The sequence below is a fragment of the Mus pahari genome, chromosome 1, assembly GCF_900095145.1.
Source record: "Mus pahari chromosome 1, PAHARI_EIJ_v1.1, whole genome shotgun sequence".
NCBI classification, from domain to species: Eukaryota; Metazoa; Chordata; class Mammalia; order Rodentia; family Muridae; genus Mus; species Mus pahari.
Genome location: NC_034590.1, coordinates 150,278,832 through 150,289,837, shown reverse-complemented (window position 1 = coordinate 150,289,837; position 11,006 = coordinate 150,278,832). Strand labels below are relative to the sequence as shown.

At 37.9% G+C, this 11,006-nt stretch overlaps 1 protein-coding gene across 2 annotated transcripts in view; it reads right to left on the bottom strand.

The window, feature by feature from the left end:
• Positions 1 to 11,006, bottom strand: part of Tbc1d12 (TBC1 domain family member 12) — a 73,178-nt gene continuing 62,172 nt past the window's right edge. For both annotated transcript variants that reach the window (XM_021196397.2, XM_029544751.1), the window contains 6 exons: positions 9,393 to 9,481; positions 7,074 to 7,145; positions 6,286 to 6,414; positions 5,931 to 6,040; positions 3,537 to 3,795; positions 1 to 1,820 (listed from right to left, as the gene is read on the bottom strand). In XM_021196397.2, the coding sequence (XP_021052056.1) occupies positions 1,752 to 1,820; positions 3,537 to 3,795; positions 5,931 to 6,040; positions 6,286 to 6,414; positions 7,074 to 7,145; positions 9,393 to 9,481 (728 nt within the window). In that variant the 3' untranslated portion in view covers positions 1 to 1,751. The remainder of the gene's footprint in view (positions 1,821 to 3,536; positions 3,796 to 5,930; positions 6,041 to 6,285; positions 6,415 to 7,073; positions 7,146 to 9,392; positions 9,482 to 11,006) is intronic.

Here is an 11,006-nt window from a genome sequence, read left to right as displayed (position 1 = left end):
TTCTGTGTACAAGTTTTATTGTTCATAGTAATTGTTACTAGTGGATTTTAGTGAATTTCTTGTATTTACATTTTATATACACATTTATACTTGGTAGGTAAAGAAACTGTACAATAAAATAAGGGAAAGAAATACAGAGTGTAGGACCACCTTAGCAAACTAATACATGAAAATAAGATTAAATCTAGGCCAAGTAATATAAATTCAATGAGATTACTCCTGGAGGTTATGTGCCTTTTATGAGAGACACCAATATCAAGGGATAGTCCTCATGGTAGAACCTATTAAGACTCTAGAAACTCCCTCACTATTTTATTATACTACCAGTTTCACTGAGCTAGCCCCTATGACAGGAGTTAATTCTACAGGGTTCCTGAGGCTAGAATGATCAACCCATAGGGTAAAAATATATGCACTTCCTCTGGTCCCATACTCCTAAGGCAGTTTATTATCCAATAAGGAAGAATCTGGCTTGTTAGTCTAAAGACTATATATATATATATATATATATATATATATATATATATATATATCCACTACTAACAGAAATGTGTGCTTCTATGTTGTTTCAAACCAAATTGCAACATCAGAACAGTATAAATCTAATCAATAACCAAATAGTATCTTAAACTGATATTAACCATTATACTCAAATGATTTAGGTAGGTTAGGTTAAGAAATTAAGAGCAATAAATTTAATGTCAATTTACCAATGATTAATAGTTTATCTGAGATGCCATTAGACTAAGAAAAAAGGTAAAATTACTTTTACAATTATTCCCATCAATTAGAAAAAAATATGCATAGAGTTTCACAAGTCTTAGACTTAGCTATATAAAGTTTTAAATTTCAAACTGAAATTAGTAAAATTTGTTTCTATAGATAAAACATGGATTTTTAACTAAAAAATTCAAGTCGTGTAAGTAGTGTGTTATCTCGAACTCTTAGAATTCATTGCTTTCTTATTCTTATTCTCAAAGTCAAGTCTTCAGTCCTCTAAAGTGCAAAAAGATCTTCCATTCTACCAGTTACTTAGTTTTTTAATGTTAAGTTACTACATAACAATTTGCAGACAAGAAACAATAAGGCGAAGATTCTTTTGTGATAGAAATTACTTAGAGAAAGATTTCTCTTCAAAAAAAACAAGGAGACACAACACTGTGGGAAACACCATAAGCGAAACAAGAAATAATGTCCATCAGCATTCCAGTTCTAGAGGTGGAGGACTTCCCTAGCCTGGGAGCAAAGCAAGCAAGAGCTTCAGTGACGGACGGAACTTACAGCTCAAGTTGCTTACTACCGGTCTAGAATATCTTCAAAAGCTCAGAACTGGAGATAATACATGTGTTCTATCTTTTTTGGAGACTAAAGTAGGATTTAACAATCCTATTCTGACTCCAGAAGTGCATTTATAGTTAATTGTTAAAAAAGAAACGACATAAAAATTGAAGTTTCTGTGAAGCTATTTTTTTTAAAAAAATTATTGCATTAAAGTATTCACTCCAAATTATGGAGTATGTAATAGCCATCTAAGCCTTTTCCTCTGAAAAATGGCTCTCCACAGGTACTTTTTTATTAATACTGTCAATAAATTACGTATTTCATTTACTTCAGCCATGGAATTTAAACCCAGAAGTTATTCCAGCTCCTGATTCTTCTCTCCGACATTTCTTCCACGGTATCCACATAGGAAAGAGAAAACTTTCCCCGAAAACTACCTTTTGCATTTCAGTTTGCCACTAACTCAAAGGTTAGCTCTTCAGAGCAGGGCTGGTGTTCTTATCCCCTTCTTTAATGTCCTTTGCTACAGATGCAAAGACCTGCAGATAGCATGAAACAAAGAGATTTAAATAACCATGGGCATAAACACAGAAAGCTTTTCTGAAATATTAGCATTCTCAAGTCCCATACTGCCGTTTTAAAAGGTCTCTGGACAGGGTCTCGCATGGCCCACACTGGCACTGAACTCGTTGCTTAGCAGAGGGCGACTGGACAGCCGATTCTGCTGCCACCTAGCTGCCGAGCTTACAGGCACGTGCCCCCCATCCCAGGCTCTACGTCACCTGGTTGTTTATTTTGCTTTGGTTTTTCTGGGTTTAGCTTTTACATTTTATTGGTCCATTCGTTATATATATATGACTATGTATGCATGCCTTGGTCAGCAGGCAGCTTGTATGAGTTCTTCTGCCATGTGGGTCCTGGGGATTGAACGAAGGCATCTAGGCGTGGCAGCAGGAGCCTGTACTTGTTGAGCCATCTCCCCAACTCTCCCTTTGTTTTTGTTTCTTTTTGTTTGTTTTGTTTTTTGAAAGCCCAGTTTTAATTAGATTCCAGTTTTCATCAATCACAAATTACTCTGATATTACTGGGCCAATATTCTTATATTTCACTTTCAAAGGCTATTAAACTATGAAGTTAAAGGAGAGTTTGTGACATCCATGGACTAGGTGACAATGTTTATTTTATGTCATTTAATTTAACCATTGTATGTGTTTCTCTTAACCAGACTAAGCATCTGAAAATCCAGGATCTTTGTGTGACAGCAGATACTGTATTCCCAGAACAGGGTCAAGAGTTTGAATAAGAATGATTCAAATAGGCTCATCTTTTTTAATGCCTGCCTGGTCAACTGGGAGTGGCAATACTTGAGAGGGTTAGAAAGTACGGCCTTATTGGAGTACATGTGTCAGGAGGGGTGTGCTTTGGGGTTTCAAACACTCAAGCCAGGCAGAGCATGTCCTTTCCTGCTGCCTACAGATGCACATACAGAATTCTCAGCAACCATGTCTGACTGAATGCTGACATGCTCCCCACCATCAACATCATGGACTAAACTAAGCAAGGACACATTAAAGTGCTGTGGCCATGCTATCTCTTCACAGCACAGTACACTGACTAAGATAAAGGTCATCCTTACAGCTATACAATAAGATCAAGTCAAGCCTCAGTTAAATGAAACCCTGACTCAAAATAACAAAAGGCCAGGATCATAATTAGGTTCTTTCTGTTGTAAGCTTTTAGTACACAGCAGCTAGGGCTTTTTGGTGTTGGTCTCTTGTTTTTAAACGTTTGTGTGCTTGCTTGCCTGTGTGTGTGTGAGTGTGTCAGCATGCCTGTGCATGGTGCATGTGTCAGGTCAGTGTTCCCCTCTGTCATGTGGCACCCAGAGAATAATTTCATCCTTGTTGTCACCCGTGGCAGCAGGAACCTTTGTCCTTGACCCACCTCGCCATCTCACAGCAGGTGTTCACTATAACATGTGCCTGCTTGAAACCTCAAAATCACCCATGTCTGCTCAGGTGAAGGCTGACTACTGTAGGTGGCAATTCACTACAATACTGCAGGACTTTGTAAAGTAAAGCTGTAAGTTTAGGTACATAGAAGAGTGAAATCCATTTTAAATTATCCCATTTCAAAGCCAAATTTATTTTTAGTTTAAGCACTAACATTTGTGATACAGATAACTGCTTTACAAAAAGTCCACAGATAATTCTAACACAGATAATTAAGAGTTAAAATAAATAAAGTTACTCTACCTGAGTCCATTTCTTGGTGCTATTCTGCATCTGAATGGCGGCGATGCAGCTGAAAAGCTTTTCTGATGTTATATCTTCTGGCAATTTGGTAAGAAATTGTGCTATATGAATAAAGTCCATCTGTAGGAGTACCTCTTCATATAGCCGGAGGATCCCTAATCCAGTCCTAAATAAAAATTCCTCCCCATCTCTACAAAACACATCCCAGACACGACAAGCCAGATCAAGTGGCAGTGATTTGCTGTACAATGTGAAGATCCTAGAGTTAAGGAAGCAATAGTTACTCAGCACGTACGGACTCCTTTACTCACTAAGCATCAGAAGGGAAAAAGAAGCATACAGGGATAAAAGGACAAATACATTGTGGCGGTTTTTCCCCAAAACTTGAACAGTGATAAAGTAAGCAGTAAGTAATGACATTAAGGAAATTTACAACCTTACAAGGAGATAGTCTGAAATAAACTGGGGTGTGGGGATGAGGGGGTAAAATAGTGTAATGGTTAGAGCCATGGGGTTCCAAAACCAGAATGCTTGAGTTTGAATTTATAATTTCCTAATGTGAGACTGAGCATAATATTTACTCTTGCTGAAGGGAGGATAAAGGAAAAGGCCCAAATGACTAGGAAGATATCATATTTGATCAAAGTCATTATTTGCTTATTCATTTTTTTCCATCAACACGTACAGCCAGTCTGAGTTCAGAGGTAGAGCACCTGCCTATCATGCAAGATACCTGGGTATTACTCTCAGCATAAACTGGATAAACTGCATATGGTAGCACATGCCTGAGACTCTAGTGCTTGGGAGATAGACTGTGAAGACCAGAATTGTATTGCCATCCATTGTATCATACGAAGTTTAAGGCCAGGCTGAACTAGAAGCCCTGGCTCAAAATTTATTAAAATTCCACAACTACTCCTAAAAGTTTGTTTTTTAAATATCATGTGTCTGGTTGGATGTGTCTGTGCATGCAGTACCTGAGGAGACCAGAAGAGGGCATCCAATAATTCCCTTGGATTGGAGTTAACAACAGTTGTGAGCAACTTTGAGGGTGCTGGAACTTGAACCCAGCTTCAGCCAGTGCTGTTAACAACTGAGCTATCTCTCCAGCCCCAAATTCTCTACTCTTATCAAAATTCACCAATGACACTAAAGTCAACTGGCTGTTGCTTACTACACAGATCCTCAGAATTAGAACAGAACATATTGGAAATAAGAAAATATATATTAGCATCTAAATAGGGAATCATTTCTAATTTAGAATTTTTGATAAAGCTTTGAAAAACATCTCTTAATAAAGAAATACTACCATATAATATAGCTTTGCTGTGATATGAATAAATTGCAACTACTTTTTTCCAAGATGTTAGTATATGCTAGGCATTAAATAAGTCAATCAATTACTACAATTCACTACATTTCAAGATATTTCTCTACTCTTTATTTTAAAAAAGAGTATGTATTTCTTTGTGTGCATGAGTGTTGAGTGTGTACGTGCTGGCACACACTTGCCGTAATGAATATGGGTGTCAGAGGACAGCCACTGGGAGTTGGCTCTTGCTTTGCACCTTGTGGAAGCAGAGTCTCTTTAGCTTTTGATGCTCTGCTTATTATTCCAGGCTAGCTTCCCTCCCCCTGATTTTCCTGTCTCTGCCTCCCATATGGCCATTGAAAGGCTGTGATATGTGTTATTGCATCTGTATTTTTACAAAGGTTTGGAGATCAAATTCAGGTTGTCAGGTTTATGTGTCATGTGCTTTCCCATGCTGACCCTCTTCCCAGTTCCCTATCCTCTCTTATTTTAAAAAAGACGTGTGTGTGTGTGTGTGTGTGTGTGTGTGTGTGTCTGTCTGTCTGTCTGTCTGTCTGTCTATCTGTGTGTGACTTGATTATAGGGCAGAAGGTATTAGATCCTCTGAAGCTGGAGTTACAGGCTATGGTGAAGCTGCTCAAGCTAGGTACTGGGAGGTGAACTCAGAGTAGCTTGCCCTTTTAATAGCTGAGCTATGTCTACGGGTTCTTCCCTATTCCATTTTATAATTAAAAAAAAAATAGAAACTAATTTCAAGCCAGTCTGTGTTGTTTGTTTCATTTTTCAAGACAGGATTTCTCCTTTTGCCATGGAATGCACTTTGCAGACCTGGCTGGCCTTGAACTCAGAGATCCTCCTGTGCCTACCGCCTAAGCATTGGGAATAAAGGCATGTACCACCAAGCCTGGCTTCAGTCTATGTTTTTAGATACATCATTACAAAATGTTGGACTTTTTCATTTGTAAGGAAAAGTGCCTTTTATATGTTAATCTCACCTATCATATTTACTATATTTCCTAAAAAACGGAGAAAGTTATTCATTATTTCCTTTTTATTTTATTTAATGTCTCTTAGTGACTTACCAATCTATCAAATATATATCTGGTGTAAGATTATATGACTTGAAATGAAGATATAGTTTGGATAGGTTTTCCTCAAAGAATACTTCAAATGTTGCAAAATACTTCAACATCTATACATAGAAAAAGATAAATAAAATTACAAAATAATCTACGGCAGAAAGAGAAAGTGTTAATATTAACAGAAAACTTTATTAGCAACTCTTTTGAGTTGCTTCAAGCTTTCCAAAATTGTTATTCAATGAAAATTTTGTCTATTTGCTTAGATTACCTCAGTCTCTTCATGGTTTTATTCTAAGCAGGCATTCAGAATACAGAAACTTAGGAGGAGAACATAGTCTACCCCAAATGTTCATACCATGCTGTGATCCACGCGGAAAAAGGCCAGCTGGCACGGCTTGTTTAGGAGATTCGCAAAGGCAATGAAGGCATCTGCTTCCTCCAGGTTGAGGATGAGAACGGCTGCAATGAAGGACATCCCTTGGACCTTCAAGGGAAAGGAAAAGTAAAAATGGTCAACATCAGTCTACGCACTAGCTACCCTCCTCAAAATTTCAAACTGATAGTAAGAATTTACCAATTTTGTTTTTCTTCCCAGTAAAAGCAACTACTATGAACTTGTAATGGCTGTGAATTTCCCTAATTTTATATTTGTTCATTTGATAGGGTTTAATAAATCAGAAAAAAATTAAATCAGCTTGTATTTAGTCCAAGAGCCTATCTCAGTGTACCAACTAGCTTTCATGTCTTAAGCGGTTGTTTTCTCATTATAACATACAAAGAACGCAGAGTAAAGGAGGTCTCTAAGATAAAATACTAAAAGTCAAAAAAAGAAGTTGTTGTGCTTAAAAGAGCCTAAACTTGTGGGGAATCACAAGAAAGACATGAGAGGGGAATCCAAAATGAAAAGAGGCTTGAGCAAAGCCTGAGTGGAAGGAACAGAAGAGCCATGAAGCACCCAGCACACAGCAGCGTGACAGTCAGGCGTCCTAAGCAGGGGGCAAAAGACCTGGAGCTTCCTCATCAGGTAAACCCATCACCTCAAAGGTCAGGGCTGCAGAGACTGACCTGAGGCTGCAAGGAGCTGTCCTGATGAGCACAGATACAATGTTTATGTGTAACAATCAGATGGAAACAAATACTTACATAACCAACATCAGGTCTGTAACATGTATATGCCCCTAAGATACTATGCAAAACATCGTGATATGGGCCACCCTTAGGGGAAAAAAAAAGAAGAAAATTTGAAACTAGAAGTAAGCATCTTTAGGTTAATGCTCATATAATATTAAAAACTATAAAACTGTAGCATTCTCTAAATGACCAATTTTAGCACATTTAATCATTATAAAGATATTCTAAATGTATTCTATCAAGATGTTTTCAGAAGTAATAAAAGATTGATCTTGAATAATAAGTCAAATATATTTACTCACTTGATACAACTTATATAATTTGCAAACTATTTTAAATACTTCTAGGGTATAATAAATATAAAAATTTTCCATTTAATCATTTTGCTATATACACATGAGTATTGAAATTGGGGCCTTGCACATGTCGTTATACTAAGCCCATTTCACTTCATATAATTTCAGAAAAGTAAAATAAAATAACATAGGCTAGACATGACACACATGACTTTAATCTCAGCAAAGAAGATGCATCACCAAGTTTGAGATCAACATGATTGACACAGTGATTCCCCAGATAGCTGAAGCTACATGCTAAGACCCTGTCTTTAATAAAAATGCCAACAAATTTGAATACCAATAGTAATTTAAAAATGTATTTGTATGGGTGTTCTGTCTGAATATATATCTGTGTACAGCGTGAGTGCGTGATGCTGATGGGAGGCCAGAAGAGAGTGGTGTCATATCCCCTGGAATGACAATTAATGGAAGGCTGTGATCTGCCACAAGGGTGCCAGAAACTGAACCCAGGGACTCTAGAGAGCAACTAATCGCTCTTAAGAGCTGCGACATCCCTCTAGCTCCAGTGGGTTGTTTTCATGTATTTATTTGTTGTGCACGTATATAGGTACACACATGCCACAGTGTACATGTGAACGTCAGAGGACAGAGTTCAGGGACTGGGTCCCTCCTTCCACACGTGGGTTCCTCAGTCTCACCTCAAGTTGTCAGACTTTGGCAGCAAGCACCTTAACCTGCTGAACTATCTCACTGGCCCCAATAGCAAAAATGTCTATTAATCACATGGCCTTTATTATAGATAAACTATTTACTAGCATCGTAATATACAAGAATTAAAGATAGCCAGCTATTCTTGTAAAAAAGTAAATATAAAAATAAAAGTATTGCTGGGTGGTGGTGGCGCACACCTTTGATCCCAGCACTTGGGAGGCAGAGGCAGGCAGATTTCTGAGTTCAAGGCCAGCCTGGTCTACAGAGTGAGTTCCAGGACAGCCAGGGCTACAGAGAAACCCTGTCTCAAAAAAACAAAAAACAAAAAACAAAAACAAAAAAAAAAGTTCTTCCTAATTCAGTGGTAATTCTAAACAATTTAGAACTAATGTATTCATATTTTAATAGTTTGTAAGGCAAATTCATTAATAATTCAAATACAGAAATTCACTATAATAAAAATGTAAGTGCTTACTACATAACAAGTATATGTTATGACAATAAATTTCATTCCACAGAAAACAAATTCCTTACTTTTTAGTTTTGCATTTTTATATAAAAGCTCAAATTATTTTTAATTTTTAAATTTTTATTTCTTTTACTTTATGTATATGAGTGTTTTATCTACATGTATGTGCCTGGTGCCCATTGAGGTCAAAAGAGGGAGTCAGATCCCCTGGCACTGGAGTCGGGGACGGTTGTAATGCTCTTAATCACTGAGCCATTCCTCTAGTCCTACAAGTTTCTTTTGTATTTTAAGGCAGAGTGTCACTATACAGCTGTGAGCGCTGGAACTCTTATGTGGATGAGGCTGGGATTAAAGCTATGTACCACGATGCCTGGCCTCTTCTCAAATATTTTTTCTTTTAAAAAATAATCCCTGGGGGCTGGAGAGATGGCTCAGTGGTTAAGAGCACTGACTGCTCTTCCAGAGGTCCTGAGTTCAATTCCTAGCTCACAAGTGTCTATAACTCCAGTTCCAGGGGATCCAACATCCTCACACAGACATACATAAAGGCAAAACACCAATGTACATAAAATAAAAATAAATATTATAAAAATAATAATACCTGGCTGGGTATGGTAACTCACTTCTTTAATCCCAGCACTTGGAAGGCAGAGGCAGATGGATCTCTGTGATTCCTACAGCAGCCTGATCTATTAGGGAATTCCAAGCCAGCCAGGGTTAAATTGTGAGGCTCTGTCCCAAAAAAATTAAATATAAAATAAAATAAAAAATAGTTCCTATAGATTTATAGAATTTGTACCACTGAGTAGTGAAAGAATAAACAGTAGTTAAAAACTGATTGGAAAACCTCACCTTCTGAAAGATGTAGAGAGATGGAAATGTACGGGATATGTCCAACTTAATTAATTCCAGACTAGCTTCTCGGTCAGCAACAGATAGACCTGCATTACCAAACAGATAAAATTTAAACAGGCTGAGCACACTGCTATATGTTAAAGTAAGTAGAAAAGCTAACTAATCAAGAATTGTCCCATCCCTAGAATTCAGGACTGAGCTTCTTCATGTACCCTAGGTTAGCTTCAAACTTCAATCCCCTAGGTAGCTTTGGATTCCGAGCTTCTTGCCTCTACCCTCCTGAGATAGTACTACAGCCTGGGCCAGCAGACCTAAGTCATGTAGTACTAGGGATTCACCTCAGGACCTTGTGCATGCTAGGCAAGCACTCTGAGCTACATCTTTGGGCCTCTTTCTCCTTTTTCGAGACAGGGTCTCACTCTGTAATCCAGGCTAACCACAAACTCCTACCAATCCTCTTGCCTCGGCCTTATGAGTTCTGGGGTTATAGACAAGCATCCACGGACAGCACAACAGTGTCGTTCTCACATTCTCACGTTCCTCTCTCCTTCCCACTGCTTGCTCTCTCTCTCTCTCTCTCTCTCTCTCTCTCTCTCTCTCTCTCTCTCTCTCTCTCTCTCTCCCTCTCCCTCTATTCCTCTGTGTGTGTGTGTGTGTGTGTGTGTGTGTGTGTGTATGTGAATCCACAAGGCAACAGTTTCACATGCAATTTAGGCTAGCCTTGAATTGACTCTGTAACCAAGGCTAGCATAGAGCTCTCTTTGGTTTGGCCTTCACCCCCTGACTACTGAAATCATAGGCATATGCTCCCATACCAAGCTTTAAATGTAGTCTCTTTTATTGAGGAAACATAAATGCATTCATCAGAAAAATATATGGTGAAAAAATTCTGTTCTACTTCTTACTGAATATAAAGACAGGCTAATACTCCCATGGTAGTAGCTAGGTGTAAGTGTGTGCACATGTAACACCTGTGGGAGTTAGTTCTCTCCTGCTACCATACAGGACTTACTAACACAGTCATCCTCAAACTTAACAGTGCAAACCTTTCCCCACCAAGTCATTTTACCATCCCTGGCATAACTATTATACTCAATTACTTCATCCTAAAGTATAATTTTCATTATTTACCCATAACAAAAGGTTTTGTTTGGGCTTGTTCATGAGACAGGTTCTCATGTTGTTCACGCTGTACTCTGACTCGCTACACAGTTAAAAATGACTATGAACCCCGATTCTGCTGCCTCACCTCTAAAGTATGTGAATTACAGGTGTGAGTTACCCAACCTACTCTCAGACACTTGCCATTTTAGTTCATTTAATTTTTTTTCTGTTTTGTTTGTGGCTCTGAGCAATTGTTATAACACTGAGTTATATTTCTAGTCTTAATTTGTATAATTTTGATACTTCATAAAATTTGTTTTAATAGAAAACTGAGCCAGGCATGGGAATATAACCTGCAAATCCTGCCCTCTGGAGGCAGAGCTGGAGGCAGCAAGCTCACAGCTCAATGCTAGTCTGAGCTGCATATGATATGACCGCATCTATAAATAAATAAATAAATAAATAAATAAATAAATAAATAAATAAATAAAGGATAAAGGAGGGAGG